General features: G+C 39.5%; 1 protein-coding gene and 1 long non-coding RNA gene across 8 annotated transcripts in view; one reads left to right on the top strand and one right to left on the bottom strand.

Annotated features, from left to right (window-relative positions):
* The window catches only part of CTPS2 (CTP synthase 2), a 77,010-nt gene that overhangs the window by 17,296 nt on the left and 35,583 nt on the right, over window positions 1-24,131 (bottom strand). For all 7 annotated transcript variants that reach the window (XR_007244313.1, XM_048494389.1, XM_048494391.1 and 4 more), the window contains 5 exons: window positions 23,966-24,054; window positions 22,789-22,883; window positions 20,901-20,963; window positions 19,909-19,952; window positions 2,364-2,460 (listed from right to left, as the gene is read on the bottom strand). Coding sequence is in view for 6 of the 7 variants with exons in the window: in XM_048494389.1 (XP_048350346.1) it covers window positions 2,364-2,460; window positions 19,909-19,952; window positions 20,901-20,963; window positions 22,789-22,883; window positions 23,966-24,054 (388 nt within the window). In the remaining variant the exon portion in view is untranslated. The remainder of the gene's footprint in view (window positions 1-2,363; window positions 2,461-19,908; window positions 19,953-20,900; window positions 20,964-22,788; window positions 22,884-23,965; window positions 24,055-24,131) is intronic.
* On the top strand, window positions 11,118-15,097 carry LOC125431527. The gene is made up of 3 exons (XR_007244314.1): window positions 11,118-11,161; window positions 11,576-11,746; window positions 14,805-15,097. It is a non-coding gene; the product is annotated as an uncharacterized LOC125431527 (long non-coding RNA).

The raw sequence follows: 24,131 nt of genomic DNA, 5'->3' as shown, positions 1-24,131 counted from the left end.
CATCAAATTTTCTATCTTTCAGAGATGCAGAAAAACTGATTTCCACTGTTTCAAAGAACCAGAGAAAAATAAACCCATTAAGTTGAAAAGAACCTCATGCTGTCCTTTATATCAGTCAATTACTCTAGAAATCATTACGTTAGCCTTTCTTTAGTAGCTCTGAGCATTTCCATCTCTAGCAGGAAACTGAGAACTGGAGAAGGGTAAGAAATCTTTTGCATGGGGTCTGTTCCCACCCCTTTCTAACTTATTTGATGGCTGGATATAACCCAAGGCACTGGGAAGTACATATGGGCACAGTTTACAAAATAGGGAAATATAATACCAGTGTAAGAAATCCAAGGTTAAATATATTTTGACCTTTTCTTCCCTCAACCAGAACCATTCACTTCAATAGTCTACTAAAGCATGATATAGGGAGCTTCTATTTAGCCAAAAGATTTTAGATAAAATTATCTTGCAACTGTGGCCCAAAATGTTTCTCTTGGCTCTGATAGAAGGCCTCATCAAAATGGCCAGCACCTGCACATGGATGTTAGGAAAAGAACATGGCTAGAGTCACATACTGGCTGATTACACACAAAGCATCTGCCGTGTGATGGGGCAAATGCGTGTTGCTGCAAAATTCCTTGTACAGACCGTATTTCCTCAAGCCCTGCTTCCACTTTCCATTCTCCCAGTGGCAAGTGAGACCACTTCTAACACGAATTTAATTTTGCTTCACAGCCAGAGTGGGCAGATTTGCCCTGGACTCCTTCTGTCCCCACAGCCAGCCAGTCTAATCTTACTCCCTTTCGCTGCTTTGCATGTTTCCCCCTCACCCTCCTCCCTGTTGCCAACTCCTTCTTACTTCTCTAAGTGTTTGAATTGATACATTGATATAGTAATAACAGAGAACTGGCTTTTGCAAAGCAACAGCACAAGCAGGGTCTCTTTCTGGTCCCACCCCACCTTCCCCACTCTGTTTCTGCCCTCCCTAACGACCAGGAGGACATTTGAAAAACTTTATTTCAGACATGCATCAATTCTAAAGCAAACCTCTCACAGAAGCGAGAGAGAGAGAGAGAGAGAGTGTACAGAAGGAAAGAGAATATCAGCAAAATCTAAACCTTTCAGGCTGTTGACGGGCGGAGTTAAGAGTAGCAGCAAAAGAAGAGGCCAAGTGAGACTTCAGCAAGCAACTGAAGGGCAAACCCTAGGGCAAACACTGCAGGGCCTTCTCCTGTGTCAACAGAGAAAACGCAAGGATAGCTCTCTGCAAGCCCATTGCACAGTCCGAATATTCAGACTGTCCAAGGTCAGACATAACTGTCATGTAGATTTTGTTGATCTAAGCTGACATTTGGACAGCCCCTGACAGCCCTTCCAAAATCAGAATGACATTGCTAACTGAAATCTGGTGAATTTTATTTACCTCGAAGCACAACTTTTCACAGTCTTTTAGAGATTTGTCTTATGCGATGGTCATTTGGAAAGCTTCTTTTTGCCAGATATTGCTATAATTTTCTAGAAATGCCTTTGAACACAAGTACAATTTTATAAGATACTAGTGGGGCCCGGCCACGCGTTGCTGTGGCAATTGTCCTTCTCATCACAGTCCGCAACCCACACAGATGTCCATGCAGGTCCAATGATCCCTTTTGGGGTGGTCAAATGGAATCCCTCTTTCCCTTTTCAATTCACATTGTGATATGGTGGTGTCTTGTTTTGTAGTATAAGGTAACCCTTTCCATTCCACAACGGAACTGTCCAGAGTGCGTATTACCTAACAGTTACCGTCCAGAGTGCATATTACCTAACCGTCCAGAGTGCGTATTACCTATTTACTGTTTTCAATGCTCATCTCTGGCCATCTGTGCGAACAGTGTAAGGGCATACCAACCCCTCAGGCCACAGACATGCTGCACAAACATTCTAAGGGTGACAGTTAAACACAACCAGCTTCATGGCCTGGTGCGCCAGGAAAAAGACGTTTTACCTGGCTCAGGTATTGAATTTCAGCAATGTGAATATCCGAAAACCTGCCCACATTGGAAAGGCACATTGAGTGAAAATTAGAAAGCAATCTGTCCAGTGGTATCGGAGTTAGAGCACGACTCACAGACGGATTGCTTTTTATATAAATAGATCAGTGGTGGGATTCAACAGGTTCTCACCATTTCACAGAACCAGTTGTTAAAATGGTGCTTGTAAACAACCAGTTGCTAAATTATTTAATCCCACTACTGGATATGGCCATAATGATGAAAGTAGAAAAGATACTGAATTATATAGTAAATTACATTTTAAGCCATTAGAGTGCAGAACGTATGCTGTTTTTGATCATAATGGTAAATAAATCTGCCAGGCGGTTCACAACTTACTTAAGATTGAGTCCTCGGCTTTAAACACTGTTTTCCTTTTTCCCAATCTCATTGTTCCTCCCATATCTCCAGGATTATGTTCAGGCATGTCAATGACCTTAATAAAGAAAAATATTTACTTGTGTTTGATTTTTTTCAGTAAAATAAGTAAGGACAAAATATGGCCACATACAAGGCTGGAGAAAAGTACCCTGATTCTTGCTTGGCTTGGAAGTTCCATGAGTATGACATCAGTCACAAGTAATTAAAATCAACTATATTTAGGTAACACTTGGAAGCAAGAAAAGAGTTAAAAGTTGCTGAAGATCTATTTTTCTTTGTTGCAATACAAAATTCATAAAAGAAGAAGAATTTGGATTTATAACACCCGCTTTCTCTCCTGTAAGGAGACTCAAAGAGGCTTACAATCTCATTTCCCTCCCCCCCCCCCCCACAACAATCGCACTGTGAGGTGGGTGGGGCTGAGAGAGTTCTGAAGAGTTGTGATAGCCCAAGGTCACCCAGCTGGCGTGTGTTGGAGTGCACAGGCTAATCTAGTTCCCCAGATAAGCCTCCACAGCTCAAGTGGCAGAGCAGGGAATCAAACTCAGTTCTCCAGCAAAGTGCATCTGCTCTTAACCACTACACCACTGCTGGAAACGCAAGGGAATATTCTGTGAAGATTCTTGAAGAAAAGTCATACTCTAAAGATAGTCGCACATGGGTCACCTATAAGCTACCTAATGAAACTTATAAAGTTGAGGGATACAATTGATCAGGGATACATTTGTTCAAGAAGAACCTGAAGTAGTTTCAGTTCACACTTAGGATCTGCAGGGGACTGCACTCATAAGATCCCCCTCTCCCTGTTTAACTGTGCTTAGGAGATCACAATCCTACCATTGCTGGCCTTAATTATGGCTAAGATTTGCCTGTGCAGCAGAATTCATTATGGTAAATTATTACACTTTATCGAGTGTGTTTCCAATTCTGGTTAAATTAACATGAAAGTATATTTATTTATTTTTGATTTGATTTATATCTTGACCTTTCCCAGCAAGGGTCAGGCTCAGGGTGGCTAACAACAGCATAGTTATACAAGACAAGCAATAATAAACAAAGATATAAAACATATACTTATTAATATTAAAATATTAAAACCTGATTAAAATAATACCTGAAGAGATGGCACCCTAATTATGATTTCCTCCCATATACAAATTAAAATCAACATTATAGGAATAGCTGTTAATATGCAATAATGTTGGACACAGGGAGAAATGAGGGGTGTATTACACAATCTTAGTTACGTTGGAAAGGTCACAGAAATCTAGCTGAAGACAAAGACTGCCCTTCCTAGTAGAAATCTCTGTAATAAATAAGTGGGATTTTTGACACACAAACAAAAATAAACTTAAATTATTAATTAGTATTGTTATAGCAACCAGCAACACAACATTTCATAATCTTGTGATGTGACAGCTTAGAAAGGGCTATGAGACCGGTGGCGCCACACTAATACCCCGGAAGCAGTCTCAAGTGTTTCAGGAGCCTTAGTTTACTTGAGTCAGGTAAGAAAGATAATTATTTCTACTGCCCACCTAAGTCTAGGAATCCCACTAAAGCTGATGGTAGATGTGTCTCACAAGTCCGGCAATCTTGCAAAATGATTCTTTACCATCCAATTAAAAAAGCTTTTCCCCTTATGTGAAAGCTATTAAACTTTAACCATTCTTAGAAGACTGATTGAAATGCAGAAGTTTCAATACTAACCTGGCAAGCATTTTAAAAATTTAGAACCAGTTCATCATAGGAAAATCTCATTTTTATAAAACTAATCTAGATTTACTGGCTGCCCTTAATTTAAAGATGTTACTCATTGAAACACAAGCGATCAGTCACATACACAGCTGTAGGCTGATTTGTATCCTGTATATAATCATAAAACTCTGGCAATGGGAGGTGTCCTCGTTAACCTTCAAAAACTGAAGTTTTGTCTCTTGAGAAAACAGAAATATGTTTTGTTAACTTCTATTCTGACAATAAAGGATATAAGTTACATCTATGTGCATTCAAAACCAAAGGTGTTGTCAACAGGCCTCCATTTTGTCCTTCTCTCCAATCTCCCTCTATCTTGCATGACCCAACATTTCTCATCTCTCTTTGGATAAACCAATGAAAAAGTTTTGGTCCATTACTACACCAAAGATGCAGTACTATCAGAATGTGCAGGACTGTGTCTAATTCCATCACACTTACTGAGGACAGATATCCTAAAACAGTGGTGGCTAATTTTTTTGAGACCGAGTGCCCAAATCGCAAAGTGCCAACCCGGCAACTTAACCTGAATACTGAGGTTTTAGTTTAGAAAAAGCTGGTTGGCTCCCTCTTCCTCTGCCCCACCCGCTTGAGCAGGGGCCAGCCTGCTCTAGCCTCCAGCAAGTCCCGCGCGCACCACTCTGTGCCTCTCTAGCATCTCTGTCTCCTCTGCGCCTCCCCCCCTGCAGCAGCCACCTGGAGCACAGGCACCAGGCCTGCCAGCCAAGTTCTCCCTGCTCACTGCTGTGCACGCACGTTGTGCTCAGTGGCCTAGGCCAGCCTAGGTGTGTGTTTGATTTTCCACGCCCCCCCCCACATGACGAACTCTGTGTGCGTGTGCCCACAGAGAGGGCTCTGAGTGCCACCTCTGGCACCCGTGCCATAGGTTCGCCATCACTGTCCTAAAAGAAAGTCAAGCCTCACCCTAACTGGCTACTAGATCACTGATCAAAGCCTCCTAGTGACTAACCAGTGTGCCCTTGCCCAGACAATAATCCTGCCATATTAGCATTCTGTCAAAGAAAGAGATGTACACACATCTACATGCCCCACAAATTAGTGTGACTGTCAAAATAATATAATTAAGATTACTCAGACATGTCACTTACTACATCCAAACACACTCTTCTTCCCACCTGGTGATCTCCTGTCTTGTTTCCTCATTTGGAAATATTTCCTGAGTCCCTTCCCTTCATCTCACCGCTTAGCCCCTCTACTCCTTCCAAGTCTGGGAAAGAAAAGAATCATTTATTTTTTACTCTAGTCTCTAAAAGGGAAGGGGGTTAAAGCCCCCAATAATAGGAGCAGCACCTACAATCTTAGTAAAAAAATGCTGTTGCTAGGCAACCACAATAGTACTGGTACCTTCAAATCTTGTTTTCTGTCAGTAAAGCAAAGGGAGGGAGCAGGGCCCTTTACAGGATTGTTTTGGACCAGGGGTAGGGAACCTGTGGCTCTCCAGATGTTCAGGAACTACAATTCCCATCAGCCTCTGTCAGCATGGCCAATTGGCCATGCTGGTAGGGGCTGATGGGAATTGTAGTTCCTGAACATCTGGAGAGCCGCAGGTTCCCTACCCCTGTTTTGGACTATCAGAAAACACTCATCTGAGTTAGGCCCAACAGCAACCACCTTGAAACCATATGACTTGCTTGTCTCATCCAGGCTTGGCTGTTCACTCAAAAATAGTCACCCCAATCAATGCCAATAAAGGATGAAGAAAGAGTAGTCACCCTGTGAAGAAATGAGGTGTAGTGTTTAGAGTAAAAGTAAGCTTAGGCCAGGGCAATCATAAGGTCTCAACCTAATCTATCTACACAGTAGTATACCTCATTCAACATAAAAAACAATGTGCAATCTGCGTTCCCCAATGGAAGTGATAGGATCCTGTTTCCGCTGGGGAAAACAATGCTGATTCTTTTAGCCTTCGAGAATCGTATTTAAGTGCCACTTTCATCAAAAGCATTATTCCCTGCAGTATCAAACATACAACTTTGGAAAAAAAATAATTCATACTGCCCCAGATGTCTTTTACCAAGACTTGTCCATTTGTAAAGTTGTGCCCACCATTTTGTTTCCCACGGCAGGAACAAGCAAATCTTGGTAAAAGTTGTCTGGGACTATACAAATGACCTTTTTTCAAAGGTCTGTGTTTGATACTGCAAGCAATAATGGTTTTGATGAAAGTGGCGCTTAAATACGATTCTCTAAAGATAACAGAGAAGGGGGGGGGAGTAGCCAAGCTCTAGGACCCAGCAGAGCATTCCTTCAAGCAAAAGTCCATTTATTTTATTTATTTATACTTTGGGCTTCTAGACCGCCCCATCCCCGAGGGGCTCTTAATTCATACATCTCCTTGGATATTTATGTCGAACAGCTATAGTAATGAAGGTAAAATAGAAAGAGGAATTATGTATGATGCTTTGGGTCCCCACAGTGGAGAAAGGTACGATATAGATGAGGCAAATAAATATAGCTGAAAAGGGAGTCAGATAAAAGGCTGGTAGGCAGGTGGGAAGGAGAAAATGAAACAGGGAAAGGTGAGGATATGTGAGTTATCAGGAGGAAAAGAAGAAATAGTGTGGGGAAAGTGAAGCAGTGAAGTTTAATAGTGTGTAATTAAGATGAATTGATAGTTTGTGGGAAAATCCAGCTGGAGTAGTGTTGCAGTCTGTTCTGGATGTGTTAGTATTCCTCTTGAAGGTACAGATATGCAGCACTGGTAGAAATCCTGGATATTGCTCATTGTGTGATGAATAGGTAGCAAGGAGGATAGCAAGGAGTTTTTGTTTCCATCTTGAGCCAGTTTATCAGCAGCTTGGGAACTACTGACATTGAATTTCACTATGTGCAAACTCTACAGGATATGAAATAGGTAGGGGTGAAGAAGAGGGCCTTCTTCACAGTATCTCCCAGGCTGTGGAATTTCCTCCACTGAGACAGTTCTTTTCCAAAGGGCCTTTGAGAGATGCTAAGAATTCCCCCAAAAGTGATTATATTTCTGCCGTTAATATATTTTATTTTATTTATTTATTTATTTATTTATATTTTAGATTTATAGGGCAGCCTCTTCGACAGAAGAGACCTCGAGAGGCGACTCAACAACTCTTATGTGGCTGTTATTAACGAGCAACTCAAGCAACATAGCGTGAAACATTAAAACTCCGGCCAGCACATTACATATAAATTAAAACTCAATCCCAAAGCCATTCAACCCGTATAAAACAGTTCAAACAGGCGCCCGTTCCTAAGGCTAAAAACAAGGGAAAAGAGGAAAGAAGAAAGGGAGGGAGTCATAGTGAGTCATAGTGAGTCAGTGGGGTGTAAGAGTGGTGGACTCTAGTCTTGAGAACCAGGTTCAATTCCCCACTCCTCCACATGAAGCCTAATGAGTTATTTTGGGCTAATCACAGAACTCTCTCAGTCCAAGTGGAGGCAGGCAATGGCAAACCATGATACATATCTAATATATAGATAGATTTGATTGGCTTCTAGTTTATTGAAGCTTTTTTAAAAATTATGAGCTCAGGATATTTTTACCTAGTACTGTTTAGTTTGTTCTCAACACATTTTGTAGTGGTTTAATTTGTAATTTTATTTTATAATATTATTATACCTACTGTTTTGTAAGAAGTAAACCTATTGCTCAGAAAAATGACTCCAAGCACCTTGTGGAAAAGGAATCTGGTTTCTACCCATTTGAGTTAGACAGTTCACATCCCTTGCTAGAGTATGGATAAATAAACTAGATGCTCCTTTTTTGGCATGCTTTTGTATATCATTGATCATATATCCTGTTCCCATGATCTTTTTCCAAGCCATAGCCCCCCTATCCCTACTATTGTTGCCCTCCCCTTGATTTCTCAAATAAGACAATGTCTTTTACCTTACAGTACAGTTTGGCCATTAGATCTTCAACTCTGGTTAAAAGGGCATGTTCTTTCATGCTGTCCATTTTACAAAAATTCCCCAAAAGACCTAAAAAATCTTAATAGTTTTTAGCAGATAAAAATAAACTATGGCAAAGGCTGCAAAATTTTGTACAATTACAAAATCTATTCATGCATCATTAGATAAGTACCGTATATACTCGAGTATAAGCTGACTTTTTCAGCACATTTTTATGCTGAAAAAGCCCTCCTCGGCTTATACCCAAGTATATATGATAATTCCAAGATGGCGGCCAGAGCTGGGGCTGCTGTGGGGATCTGGTAAGCATGTTGCTGCTTTTTTTCTAACTCACCAGAGAGCCGTAAAAACAAGCTGCAAGGACATCCTGCATAGCATTACAACTAGGTTGTGTGTGTGTGTGTGCATGTGTATGTGTGTTAAAAGAAACTGAGGCATTTCTCTCCTAAGGGTTATTGGTGCGTTGCATTCTAGATTAATACAATTCTTCATACAGTAGTTTACTGCCAAATGCTGATGTTGCTGAAGATAAAGACTTTCTTTGGAGCAAAGTTTAGGCTGGCACGGCTATGAATCCCAGAATTATTCCACATTTGGAGGAAAACAGTGCTTCATTTGTGTTCCTAGAGTGCTGGAAAGCTGCTCATCCCTAATGCAAACTCTGTTAAGTAACTCTATCTCATCTTGCTCCCAAATCTTCAAGGTTTTTTGGCTTGTACTACTGTGAGTCAAGATTCAAAGGAAGCTTATACTAAGTCAATAAGTTGAACACCTAGGATTTTTTTTGTGGTGCCTTGGCTTATATTCGAGTCGGCTGTATTATATACTCGAGTATATACGGTAGTTATGTTTTGTTGTATTAAACTATAAATTTTTACTCAGGATTTTCAGTATTTGCAAATTGTGTGATCAGAAATGATTATTCATTGGAATTATTATTTGTCTAGATTTTAATTATTTAATTATCATGATTCTTGATTGCAATAATAAATATATACAGCTTTGGTAAATATATATCTATTTAGTTGTGAATATGTAGAGATCAACTACAGTACAACATGTTGAAGATTTATTACAAACTTCAACAATTATATTTACAGAATTTTACTATCAACAAGTTTAAGGAAATGAAAGGTAAATATAGACAACGTTCTGTTTATTCAAGGCCAGAAATAATTTCAGAATAAATTATCTTCAAAGCTCTCCACCTCTTATTAAGTTGTTAACATTCAGAGCACACACCCCCAACATATAAAGCACACACCCTATGGGAAATGTGGGGGTGTTCAGATGTACAGCAGATAAACAAGCAGTAACAGGCAGTACCTGTCAGCATATTGACATATCTGTGCGGAGTGGACCTCATTATAAAGCTGTGGCATTTATGGTAAAGATCAGTCTGGATAATCAGCATACTTAAAACATTAACACAGCACAACCAATCCAGCAACTTATACCTTGTGTGTATAACCTGTGGTCAAGTCATAGCTGATTTATGACAACCCTGTAGGATTTTCAAGGCAAAATATAAACAGAGGTGGTTTACCATTGCCTGCCACTGCACAACCATCTGAGACTTCCTTGGTGGTTTCCCATCCAAGTACTAATCAGGGCTGATCCTGCAAAGCTTTTTCAGATCTGAGGAGGTCAGGCTAGCCTGGACCATCCACGTCAGGGTAACTTACACCTCACTTTCTTTTAGTTAAAGCATGTTATACTGATCTTCCACAAGTCAAAGTAACAAAGTACTCTATGAAATCAGTAAAATCATTATTAACACATGAAAATTCAAAATGCAAACACCCCAAAATACAGAACTCTCTGCTAGCCAAATGTCTACCGGAACAGAAATGTCTTGCATTACTTTTAAAAGCTTAAGAGAGACATGACTTTATGAACCTCTTCTGGAAGGAGGCCTGAGTCTTGCTTCTCGCTGCTCTCCTGAATTGCCATAGCAATGTACACCTACAATCTACCACTCCACTCAGTAGAGTCTTTCTCCAGCCCAAGGAGCCCTGTTCCCATTGAAGCAGCTTTTCCCTCAAGGATAAATCTTGTGATTTCATCAGTTAAGAAATCAGTCTTTTTTCCTTTGGTTGCTTTCAACTGGTAGATGTTGGGTTCTATAAGGCCAGATGAAATACACAGAATCTATAATTGGGTGTTTCCAAAAAAGCAGCCATGAGACGGTGGACTGGGGCTACAACATGGACTCGGGAAAAGTTAAATCCCTCCCCTCAACATGCTGTTTCTTCAAGAGAAACTGGTGTCCTGGCTTGCTTTAAGTTGTGGAACTGAAAAGAGGGAGACAGGGGAAGATGTTTAATTCCCTGGCACAGTGACTTGATCAAAACTTGATCCCCGGCAGCATATTTTTAAGAAAACTGAAGGTGCCAGGAGGATGCTTCCTTGGATCTCCCACATCTTTTCTCAATAACGCAGTATGAGTTACAATGTATAAAGACTCAGCTGTGACCTGCACAGTCCAGTCTAGCAGGATTGGCCCTGGTTAGTGTTTGGATGGGAGACAACCAAGGATCAGAAGGCAAAGATTAGCAATAGTAAACCCACCAGAACTTGCCTTGAAAACTCCATGAGATTGCCATGTCAATTGTGATTTGAGGACAAAAATAAAGGCTCAAGTAATTCAAAAATTAAATGTTTATGTGCCAACTATAATACTTTAATCCTTATAGTCATAAATATATTCCATAGATTGCCAAGATAATGGGCTCTGTGAACCTTTTCATATAAAAACCATGCTAATAACATTATGGCATATCACAACCTATCACACAAGTTTGGATTACAAAAAGAAAAATAGCAAAGTTTGGATGATCCAAGTTTGGATTACAAAACGAAAAAAAATAGCAAAAACCAATCACCATTTTTCACAAAATAAAAGATTTCCTGAAAAACTGACAAAGTATTGGCAGCTGTTTAAAAAGCTAATAGAAAAACTTTCAATAATATCTACCATCGTAAAGATATTTCGTCATCAGGGTGGAGTGAAAGCTGGCAAAATCTATAAAGCAAGTCTGAACCCAGACCTTCTCAGTTGTGCCTGCAGTGCCTCTGGGTTAGAGCATTAGGTAAAGTATGTTTTATGTATATATATGTAGTATCTTTTATACATAAATGATACCTTTTTAAATATCTCACATAAATGTAATATTTTAAAGTGAATTGCATTATGCTTTATATAAAGTATTTTTATTTCTCCTAGCACAATTGCTTTTGAAATAAATAGTTTTTCCGTACAAGAAAATAATGCACCTTCATAAAGTTTATATATCATAAGGTCAATGAGTTTGTAATTATTTCTGTATGGGCAGAATTAAAGATTTCTCTGTAAAAGAAATTACTTAACCACAATGGTCATATATACTCCTACTCTTTTTTCCCCAGTTGCATGTAGCAGACTTTTTTGTTTGCTCTCAAATTCAATCTTGGTATTTTCCCTTTACAAACTTCAAAAATGTAAACTTTGGGTTTTTCTTTTTCAGCTTTTCTTCAAAAGCGTTTTGGCATTTTTAAGATACATAAATATGGCCAACATGACTAGTGATGAACTTTTAAAACTTTTTACTCAGTTTGCTATAAAAGAGGGTAGTACCCATCTGCTCTCCATGACAGGACTTAACAACTTGCTTCAGACTCATTTCTCAAATCTTTTGGTAAGTTTCCTCAAATTTCTATCAAATATACTACTAGTTACATTTATTTAGTTACATTTATTTGCTTAATTTAAATCCTACCTTTCTCCTCAGTGGGGACCCAAAGCAGCTTACAACATTCTTCTGTTCTTCATTTTATCTTCCTAACAACCCTGTGAGGCTAAAAGTAATGAAGTGGCAAAAGGTCACTCAGCAAATCTCCACAGCAGAATGGGGATTTAAACCTGTATTCCCAGATCCTACTCCAACATTTTAGCCATTACAGCATGCTGGCTCTACATGGTATACTATAGTGTAAATCAGGGGTCACCAATGTGGTGTCTAATAGCACATAGTGACCGCCAATACTTTTCATCATGTCCGTCAAATGTTTTCAGAAAGTGAGCAGGGCTGGGGTTGAACTTTTGCCCAGGAAGACTTCTGACTGGTTCTGCACAATTCTAAAATGTTGGTTTGTCAGCAGCTGCTGCCACAGCATAGGGATTGTCACTGTGGCAACCATTTTACAGCTGGCTCCACCTCCTATGGCAGCCATTTTGAGGCAGCAACAACCATGCTGTGCCAGATTTCCAAAAGTGCCCACAGGCTCAAAAAAATTAACATAAATTGTCCAAATTCTGTAAGCATCTTCAAATATTTCATTTTCCCTTAACTTCTATACTTCTAATTAACATTTTAAGATTTTCTTCTAGAAAACCAGTACTTATCAGATTACATAAATTGTGCAGTCTCTACATGTATTTAGAGAGGATTTCTTTTTTGGCTGTTGTGGGCTTTCTGGGCTGTATGGTCATGGTTTAGTAGTTTCTTTTTTCCTTAAATCTATGGAAATGAAGCCAAGGAAGCTGAATTGCACTAGCATATAATTAAGAAAACAGAAGTCTTATTTTAGGAAGAGACAATAATTTTTGAAAGGTTTTTAGGAGAATGACACTAAGCTATAGAATACTACTGTGGGAAAATGTTTCAACAAAAACAGTAAGCTAAGAATGTACCAAAAAAAAGTCTGATTCTGTTTATCATTTTAAAAAATTGTCTCAGATTATTTCATATCAGAATAAACAAGTTATTATCAGGAAACCAGGGCAAGGATCTGCCGATGACAAAGCAGGAACAAAACCCAGACCCTCTGCCAATATTCCCAAGCACCCCTGCCCAATCGATTACAACATAATATAATGACTAAAGTATTGGGGTACAGAAGACCAAGTTTCAAATTGTCGCTCACCAATAAAGCTCACTGGTGACTGTGGTCAATCACTTTCTCTTGGCCTATCTTACAGTGTTGTTGTAAAGATAACATGTGTGAAGAGAGAACTAAGTAAGCTACTCCTGAGGTCCTTCAAGGAAGGGCAGGACAAAAATCTACCAGACAAAAGTAAAATGTGTCCTCCTGTCCTCTGCTGGGCATGTGGGTTCAGATTAGTGTAACTGACCTATTCTGAGGAGGCAGAAACAAATCTCAGCCTCTGAACATATCTGACTACCCTCCAGCCTCTTCCTGCTTCCATGCACAGATCCAAGGACAGTCTTTTCCTTCCTGACTTTGCATACATGTAGCCAAAGATAAAATAATAGCTTGTGTGAACAAGACTTGTTTCTATTCAGAATCCCATAGTTAGTGAGACATTACAATAACTTGCATAGAAATGTCAAACAGGACAATCCTGTTTGGTGGGAAATGGGCTAATTGTCCTGGTTAGACAACATTCCTGTCACATAAGTATCTGTTAAATCCTGCTCATCTCACTTGTCTTCCTTCCACTTGGAAAAACCAGCTAGACAAAAAGGTACCAGAATAACTTCCCAGTTAGAAGGCTTCTGTTTGCTTCCAAATCTTGGAAATAGTTTTTCACATTCAGAGTATTTACTATATTTATGAATGGGAACAATTCTGGCATAAATCTGATTAGAGAAAAATATCTCAGCTATGAATGGGTTTAGGATAATGTACCCCAGGGCTATATAACTGAATTTACAAAGCAAAGCCCATAAGAATTTTGCAAAGATTTTGAACCCAGAATGACAACTTTCTATGAAATAATTTCTATGAAATGTTACAACCCACCCCCACTCCCATATTACACGCAATTAAGCGAACAGCAAATCTTTCAAAAGTGAAGTTATGCTATTTTCTCTGGTAACTCTCTACTGAGAAAATAGCATAACTTCACTTTTATGCAAAGGTAAACATTTTCTTAATATAATTGGGTACAGAACTGTTAACAAGTAAATGTTTAAACAGTTTGCATTAGTTTATTAATTTTTTTTCATTCAAATGGAATAGTAGCCTTCAATTTAAAGTTTACACAGTTTAAAGTTTAACATAATCCCAGTCTTTAGGACTAGAGGCGAGGATGCTTGGGTTGGCCACCACTCAGAATCAGTTTCAAGACCTAACTTAGGAGTTTTCCACTCACGAATGCTTGTGCAGTTTCTGTGTTGCTGCTGCAACTGCCGACACAATGTAGGTGGAGTGGGGCTTCTACATGGCAAATTTCCTCACAGTTTCCCTGGCCCAGTCCCCCACCATGATACACCTCTGGATTTTTTACTTTTTTAAGCAGCATAAATATTCTTATATCATCATAACAATCTACCTAACGTCTTCTGAATTACCACCGTTTATATTTTTCTATGTAAGCCTCCAAGACATTGTGCTGGATCCAGCCAGATTTTTTATTCAACCTCACCTAATCCCCCTCTGTACTTTAATCCCCATATCACATACAGGTTCCAGGATCCTTACCATAGGTTTTTGCTGGTCAAATAGAACCAACTTCTCCCTTTTCACCCATGCACCTACATGTAGCCATTACAAAATAACTGTTTTCTTTTTATGTAGCCAGACAAAATTTGGCTCTATTCTTTGAACTACATTCCCCGAGGTACAAAGTATACCCACTGTGTTTTGTATTTAAAAATTCAACTATAATTGATCAGTTTATATTCCAGTGGCATAATGTAGCCAGAACATTTTTCCTTGAATGAATGTCTGTTCTAAAAATGTCTACATAATTTTTTGTTTGTTTTCCATTCCCTCCCCCCCCTCCCCCAGGGTTCATTCTCTCTCAGTGATATCGCCAAATATGTGCAAGTAGATAAAGAAGGAAAAATCAGCTTTGATGTTTTTCAAACATTGATCAGCAAGATGAATGGACTGTCTAGTTTGAGTGCATTGGCAAGTCTGGTCTCCTAACATCCCATGAAGAATAAGAACACAAAGGGAGGAGAAACCTTTGTGGCAGCTGAATTACGTATGCCTTTGCACAAAAAAAATCTATTTTTAAATAAATTTAGCAATTGAGAAAATAGAGATATCATTTAATAAACATCTACTTTGTTTTAAAAGCATGTTTGTTTGATGATTGGTAAAAACCTGGTAGTAATTTTCTCCAGTAATTTCAAAAGAATTAGCCTAAAATGCTGCAGAAAGTTTATGCTAGTTTGGCAATTTTACCCTCTATTTGTCATTGCAAGTGGCACAACCATGGACACTAAGAATCTTGTGTTTGGTTGAGAATTTCTGTGGTGTGATTGTGAATCAGAAAGTCCTCAGTCCAAACCTAACCTCAGACACACAAACTACCTGAGAATTTAAATATTTAGTTAAGAAACTCATGTCCTGAGTATATGTCTTTTTGAGTGTCTTGTATGAGTTGTGCTCAGAGCCACTTCACTTAGAGAAGGAAACAGCAGATAGGAACACAGGCTCCAGCAATGGTATGAAACTATGATCCTTTTGGATTGGCCAGGCCTGGAATAAACAGCGGAAGTCCCATTTTCTTTGTTAATACAGAAATATTTTCTTCCTTACTTCAGACTTCAGTTGAAGCCTATAATCCAGCTCCAGAAATGGACCTCAGATACTCCAAACTAGAGTACACAAACCAGGATGTAAGAAAACCTGCCCACAGTCCCATCATGAAATTGAAATAAACTTCCTAGATTGGGGTCCCCAATCTTTTTGAACTCAAGGCACTCTTGGATTTCTGACACAGGGCAGTGTGCATAACCACAAAATGGCTGCATCAAGAGGCAGGGCCACTCACACAAAGTGGAAGCCCAAGTGCAGAAAACAAGAAGAGTAATTTTTTCCAAAAAATATGCTGGGGAAAAGGCATGTGTGAGAGAATAAAATCAGCAGTGGCAGTTCCTATTGAAACGATGTCATTTTAATCTGCACAGCCCATCAGATCTTCAACAGCCAGTCAGAAGACCTGGTGGGCAGAATCCCCATTTAGCCCCACCCAGTTTCTAAACACTTGGTGGACACCAGGAAATGAATCAGCAGGCACCAAGATGCCCAGGGGAATCACAATGAATGCCTTCCCACAAAAGGGCAACTATGCCACAGTACTAGACTTCTGAGCTTCAAGACTAGCTGAGAAGGAACTTTAGCAATCTTGTACTATTGGGGTGGGAGAATTCGCAACAGTAATCCCCCTAATATTCCACATGAACCCCAGACTGTTGTTTTTAAAGCTAAATTAGTGAACACTACATAAGAACATAAGAACATAAGAACAAGCCAGCTGGATCAGACCAGAGTCCATCTAGTCCAGCTCTCTGCTACTCGCAGTGGCCCACCAGGTGCCTTTGGGAGTTCACATGTAGGATGTGAAAGCAATGACCTTCTGCGGCTGTTGCTCCCGAGCACCTGGACTGTTAAGGCATTTGCAATCTCAGATCAAAGAGGATCAAGATTGGTAGCCATAGATCGACTTCTCCTCCATAAATCTGTCCAAGCCCCTTTTAAAGCTATCCAGGTTAGTGGCCATCACCACCTCCTGTGGCAGCATATTCCAAACACCAATCACCGCGTTAGTGAAGAAGTGTTTTCCTTTTATTAGATTCCTAATTTCTTCCCCAGCACATTTTCAATGAATGCCCCTGGTTCCTAGTATTGTGAGAAAGAGAGAAAAATTTCTCTCTGTCAACATTTTCTACCCCATGCATAATTTTTATAGACTTCAATCATATCCCCCCTCAGGGACATCTCCTCTCCAAACTAAAAGAAAAAAAGGGTCCCAAAGCAGCTGCAGCCTTTCCCTCATAAGGAAGGGTGCTCCAGTCCCTCAATCATCCTCGTTGCCCTTCTCTGCACTTTTTCTATCTCTTCAATATCCTTTTTTGAGATGTGGCGACCAGGGCTAGAACACAGTACTCCAAGAATCGCGGTCTGCACCAATTCAGCTTTATATAAGGGCATGACAATCTTTGAAGTTTTATTATCAATTCCTTTCCTAATTATCCCCAGCATAGAGTTTGCCTTTTTCACAGCTGCCATACATTGAGTTGACATTCCCATGGAACTATCAACTAAGACGCCCAAATCCCTTTCCTGGTCTGTGACTGATAGCACTGACCCCTGTAGCGTGTATGTGAAGTTTGGATTTTTTGCCCCATGGTCAAATACCCATGGTTCACATCTTTTACTAACAAATTCCATGTATTATATGTTGTATCAAACAGCACTTCTTTTGTCTGCCTGCACTTACTGTCCATAAATGTCACTCATAGGCACCAAGTTGTAGTCTTAAATGAGAATATTTCCTTCTAACCGATCTCTCTACACTTCTCACAATTTTATACACCTATATATACCCATCTCTTAGAAAAGGTAATAAAAACATAACTGCTTTAATTTTTTTCTTGTAATGAATGCACTCCAATCCCTTGATATTTTTTCCCCGTTTAATGTACCTGTTCCATTTCAAAGATATTCTTTTGAAAGTAAGGCAACCAGAACTGCTCTCTGTATTGAAAATGTGACAAGATATAGATACATAATGCATTTATAATATATTGTTTTGTTTCCAATTCCTTTTCATTTCTACAGCACACTGATATTTCCTATGAGTTTTTCATGGTTCCAAGATGAGACCAATTCAGACCTTATCCGTATGTGAAATACATTTTGGTACATCTGCTGTTCTCTTGTCCAATATGAGGTTTAATAGCATTCATTCAAATACCCATGGTTCACCTATCTTCATCATGAAACTATTTGTTCCTATTGGCCAGTTCCTTGCATTGACCAATTAATGGTCTATAGTGAAATTTATACCCCGTCACATGGCTGCTTTTAGAAGCCTTTAATGAGGGGCTTTCTAAAAAAAACTTATTGAAAAGTCCAAGCACATAAATTTCTGCAACTTTTGTGTGGTCATTCTGTATGGAATATGAAACAACAACAATATTCATTATTTTACATCTGATTATGTGATCACACCAAACCATGCACTGTTATACCTTGTCATCCTTCCTATTCTTTCAGTGGAATTTTAAAAACACATTTGATTAAAACCAATGATTTGCAAGGGAAGATTGACATTATGTGACAATTGAAAGTTTATGCCCTAAAAATCTTGTTGATCTCTAAAGTAGCATGAGACTGAAGCCTAGACTCTGTTCTGCAGTCTCTTAACTCTACAATTATCATTTACTTAATACGATGGAATAATTAAAAGCAAGTTTCAAGACAGAAGGCTAGAAAAGTGAAGGAACAATTCCTTCCCCGATTATGATACCCCCTGGATAAATTCAAGAGGTCAAGAATACTAGTAATAGCAGTCATATGCTGTAACAAACAGGTGGTATTGAAAGTAACAACAACAACAACAAAACAGTCCACCTATGAACATACCACAATTATGCACTTGAGTACCTGTTATGTTTAGTGCTTAGGCTTAGGTAGGAGCTTCATCAGAAGGAAAGTGTCAGACTAGGCTGAGAGACCCAGGTTCCAACATCCATTCTGCCACAGAAGCTGGCTGAGTAACCTTGAGCCAATCACTGTTTCTCCCTCTATCCCACCGCACAGTTTTGCGGTGTGGATAAAATGGAAGAGTTTATATGTCACCCTGAGCTCCTTGGACAACAGGTGGAATAAAAACATACTAAATAAATAAATATTTTTCCCTTTTGCAAATGTTTCTACTTATACCTTTCCCCCCTCTAATTGGCCAGTGGTGGTACGGTGGTTTGGAACAGGAAGGGTTCCAAGTGAGCCTGCCACCACTGGCCAGCTGACTGGGCTTTGAAAGGGAAAGAATGTTTAGTGTCCTTTCTGTCTCAAACCCAGCTCTACCAGCATCTGGCAGGGAAGAGGGGGGCTTATCACAGTAGTGACCAAAGGAACTACTTGGAGAAAAGAAAACAGGATGTCTCTTCCCCTGCACATCCTCACAGGTTCCTGACTGTAAACTCTGAAACTGGACTGAAATTTCAGTGTCAAATAATTGCTGACCCCACATGAGTCTATGTAGTTCTGGTATTACACCACTGGACACAAGGCAGAAATAGTGAAAAACACCAGTCTCACAGCAAAGAGAAAGTGCACAAGATGCCAGCCTCCAGGGGAGCCTCTTAGACTTACAGAGATCAGTTCCCCAGGATAATCTGGATGCTTTGGAGGGTGGACTCTATGGCATAGACCCGACTGATGTCCCTGTCCTCCTCAGACTACACCCCCAATTCTCCAGGGGCACTTTCACATATGCTGAATAATGCCCATTCAATTCACTTTCAATGCACTTTAACTAGCATTTGCAGGTGGATTTTGCTGTTTCATACAGAAAAATCCAGCTGCAAAGTCCATTGAAAGTAGATTGAAAGTGAATTATTTGGCAGGTATGAATGCACCCCATGAGTTTCTCAACATGAAGACGGCAGCCCTACTACCCGCCCACCCCTTAACAGGGGGTCCTGACAACTCTCACTCTCTCTCTGAGCACACACACATTTTACACTCATATACTCAAAGAGGTTTCCAGATATAGAGATTTTATTGACAACTGCAGCTTCTCCATACATGGTAAGTTATATTTATTTATTTAAACATTTATACCTTGCCTTCCCTTGTGCTTCAAGGTAGCTTACAATAGTAATTAAAATATTTTCAGTGAAAATTAAAGTTTTTTTATTTTATTAAAACAAAACACAGGTACTATCAAAACTAAAAACATTCAAACAAAGAATCTCCCTTTGAGGAATGCAACCTCACACATATTTATCCCCTCCTAGTAGCAAATCAAAGGTAGAAAATACTGTGTGACAAATCCCACAGAAGTTACCATTCTTAACAGCGTCCTATTAAATTTATGTCAACTCTGTCCCGGATTTATTTGAATATCTGTAACGGGAAAATTAGTACTTACAACAGGATTCTTAGTGCTTGGGTCAAACTCTGTTGAATTTGCATCTGTAAAATAAAGAATGATGCATTTTAATATTTTAGCTAAGTTAGCTTTATAGTTTCATTATTTTGTATTCATCATGGGAATCCTCAGTTCTGTGATTATTTTTTTAAAAATACACTCCTCTATTGGGTTTTGCTACCATAATGTTAATATATTCCTATAATGAACAAGTCAGACTTGTGCAATGATACCCAACGGCATCTGTTGATAACTGGCCAGGCACCATCCCAGAAAATCTGGCCAAATGTCTGGGTGCCTGATGATCAGGTGACAAGTAGCAACATAAGCAGGCTTAGTACAGTTCCATTTGCACAAATTCTTCTGCAATACTTAGTTCCTTCCTTCTAATATATATTATAGTACCCAGAAACTGGTAGCAAAAGATCTTGAGCAAATGGAAATGCACATGGAGACATAGTAATTTTGACTTAACGTAAGTGGATACTGTGATTTTGTGATCTTGCACAAGTGCTCTAGCAAAAGTGGAAATTTTGTATTGGATTCAATATACGGAACGGATATCATAACTAGCATAAACAGCAGACACATTTGGGCAATTAAATGAACTGAGTCCGTAGAAGAAAGGTCCATTAACTTCATCATTCTGCCTTGCAACTCAGATAGAATCTTTCAAAAATAAGTTACTTCTTTGATGGGAAAGGGTTGATGAGGGAATATTTGATATGTTTTGCTGCTTTCTATTGGTGTGTTGAAGCCATAGTAAAAAAATTTATTCCCGAAAATACTACAGCAATTATTCAGTCCTTAAGACGTAAATGATAAATATAACAGAATGCCTGTACACATATAAACGTCCTCAGAAAAAGTGGGACTGTTTCTATCATGGTAGGATCTGGGTTTTTTGACAGAATGACTGGTGGGACACAAGATACAAAAGGTTGAGAACCATTGTTTTAGTCAACTACTGCACAGCAGGCAACTAAATGTACCTGGCCAGTGCAAGCAGTTCCTTGCAAACTCCACTACTGCCAGTTGCATCCCCAAACAAACTCCTGTAAGAGAAAAAAAGAAGTAAAAATGACTGGGAACAACTCTACAATTTTTTCAGTATAGACATGCAGTACTTTGTGGACCAGTAAGTGAAAAGTGGAATATAAATATAACAATAAAATGTAGGCCAAGTAGGTTATAGTAAATATGACCAACAATTCAACTTGGGTTAACCAGAACTGAAAAACTTTCTTGACAGTGGAAATACCCTTAATTTCTGCCCCTAAAGATATCCTTTCTATGCTTGCAGAAGTTGGAGAGTCTCCATTTGAAGAGGCAGAGAATATTTCTTCTGGCAGCATGACGAGGAATGTGAGGAAGTTTGTGCCAAACTAGGTTGCAGGTCAGAGGTCTTAAGTTACAGCATGTAGCCTTGCCTGGTAAGAGGCAATGTCCACAGTCCATCACATGAGTTATGAGTCTAAGAGGTCCAGAGGTCAGACTCCACAGAGGTCAATATGGTGAGTGGAAGCAATGCAGCCAGAGGCGTAGTTAGGGAAAATGGAGCCGGTATCTTTAGGAGACACTCCTGATGATACCACCTAGGTTTGGTGAAGTTTGGTTCAGGGGGTCCAACATTATGGACCCTCAAAAGTGTAGCCCTATCTCCTATTAGCTCCCATTGGAAACAATGGGGGATTGGGACACCCCTTTGGGAGTCCATAACTTGGGACCCTCTGAACCAAACCTCACCTAAGTTGGGTGGTATCATCCAAAAAATCTTCCGAAAAATTCCTGAAATTTTGGTGCTGCTAGCCTGAAAACTGTGCCCCCTGCAGGCCAAAAACTGAAAAAACACTTAAAATACAAAAAAACACAAACAAGCCTGCGTTTTTTGTGCGCCACCCCTCCAGGCATGCACTCGATGCAATGCACACACACGACATCCCCCAAGTAGCTACGCCTCTGAATGCAGCCATAAAGTTGCTCAACTGCATCCAGGCTGGCGTGTTTCGCAAACCCCTATGTTATAGGTCCTCACTGTGGCTTAACTTTCATCCTGTGAGGAATCAGATTCTTCCGCTGAAGCACAGATCTCCTTCGAGCCCGCAATCATACACTCTGCCTTGCAACACCTCTCTGCAGTGCTGTCGGCTTAGGAGAGCTGGCTCAGTTGAGTTACCTCAGCTGGGGTGGGGTCTGTAAACGGGATGCTCATGCAGACACTTTGGACTCTGAGCCCTGGCTAGCCCTGAAGGGGTCTGGCTTCTCTGAGCTCACTCCCTGTTGGGGCTCTGGCTAGGCTGAACTCTCCTGGCCCAGCTTTTCCCAAGGATTAGCCCACAACAAAGTCCCAGTATACTTTCCGTGAGTACATATTTTCTGTACAATTCAAGGCACTGAGTGTGCTCTCATGTCTTACAAATGGGGGATAAATCTATGTGCAAGGATGAGTTTAGTCTGCAGTAAATATCTTGCCAAGAAAAGTAAAAATGACAGGGAGCTGGGTATGTTTAGCTTGGTGAAAAGGAGGTTAAGAGGTGACATGATAGACATGTTTAGATATTTGAAAGGATGTCATGTTGATGAGGGACCAAGCTTGTTTCCTGCTGCTCCAGAGTCTGGGACCAGGAGTAATGGGTTCAAGGTGAAGGAAAAGAGATTCCACCTGAACATCAGGAAAAACTTCCTGACAGTAAGGGCTGTTCGACAGTGGAATGCACTGCCTTGGAATGTGGTGGAGTCTCCTTCTTCGGAGGTTTTTAAACAGAGGCTGGATGGCCCTCTGTCAGGAGTGCTTTAATTATGTGTTCCTGTATTGCAGGGGGTTGGACTTGATAGCCCTTGGGGTCTCTTCCAACTCTATGATTCTATTAAACATCTTACCAAGAAAAGGCTTCTTCTTTTTTCTTGCCCATGAAATAGCTTGAAGTTTTCCCTCTGTTCCCCTGTGTCCAAAACCTCCAGGGACTAAAACACAACTGAAACAATACAGAATATAAGGGGGGAAAGAGATGAGAGGATGGAATGATAATTCAGATGATTTACTGCAGGGGTGTCAACTCTGGCCCTCCAGATGTTCATGGGCTATAATTCCCATTAACGCCTGCCAACATGGCTAATTGGACACCCCTGATCTACAGTGATGCATTATAGCCTTAACTGATTGCTTTTTGTTGTTTGAAAATAAAATACTACTTTTTTAAACAGGTTTTTACATTTTTCCATCTTTTACATTCTACGTTTTATGGCCTTAGCAAGATTTTGTTTTAAAAAATTATGTTTTGTACCTAGGAAAAGCTTTGTGCTGTACTCTATAAATGGTCAAAATCACAATTAATTGTAGTTCTTAATTGTAAAATTTGGTTTGCTGTATTTATTACATAAATAATTTTATTTCCATTGCTTTAGCTCACCTAGATTTGAATTTCTCATTGTTATTATCATTCCAAGAACAAAAACAAAATAAATTAATTTACTTACGTACAAGTTCATGAAAATTATTTCTGTTTTCCTGAACGTCCCCTCCCCACCCAAAAAGAAACATTGCTCATAGTTGGGGACCCTCCAAGACATTATGCCACATGGCTGTAGTGGTGAAGCAAAAGGAGGACTTGAACAAAGCAAGCTCTGCATACAGAGTAAAAGCTCATGCAAGTGTGTACGTGTGTTGGAGGAATTCTTTGAAATAAATAGGACCCCCAAATTTGAAGATAGCATTGCTTTCAAAGTTGTGTAAGTCATGAAGCTTCACTTGCCCATCACTTTGCTAGTCCTCCAAAGATTCAGACTGCCACAATTAAATTCTACAAATGATGCTGCAAGAACCAGCAATTTAATGCAGAACTTTAACTGCTCAAGTCATAATGCTTATCATTCAATAATAATATTGACATGGAAAAACTTTGAATATAGACATACCAAATGAATCAAACTATATCTGCACATAATCTTTTTCATGAAAAATGACCAAAAATAAAGTAAGAGCCATTATTTGGTTCAAAGAATTAAAACTATAAACATTTTCAATTATTTTAGTTCAAGAATATCAAATACTACTTACTCTGCTTTGCATAATTTTTGCCAGGCTTGATGGAATTTCACTGGATTCTCAACTTCTGTATTATGTTCAAGATCTGCTGAGTCTATATACTAATTAAGAAAATATATATGCATAAAATTATGAAATGAAATAACTGTTTCCTTACCCCCCCCCCCCACACACACAC

This window comes from Sphaerodactylus townsendi, linkage group LG04, assembly GCF_021028975.2.
Source record: "Sphaerodactylus townsendi isolate TG3544 linkage group LG04, MPM_Stown_v2.3, whole genome shotgun sequence".
Lineage (NCBI taxonomy): Eukaryota > Metazoa > Chordata > Lepidosauria > Squamata > Sphaerodactylidae > Sphaerodactylus > Sphaerodactylus townsendi.
Note: the sequence above shows the minus strand (reverse complement) of the source record. Positions and strands in the feature narration are given on the sequence as shown.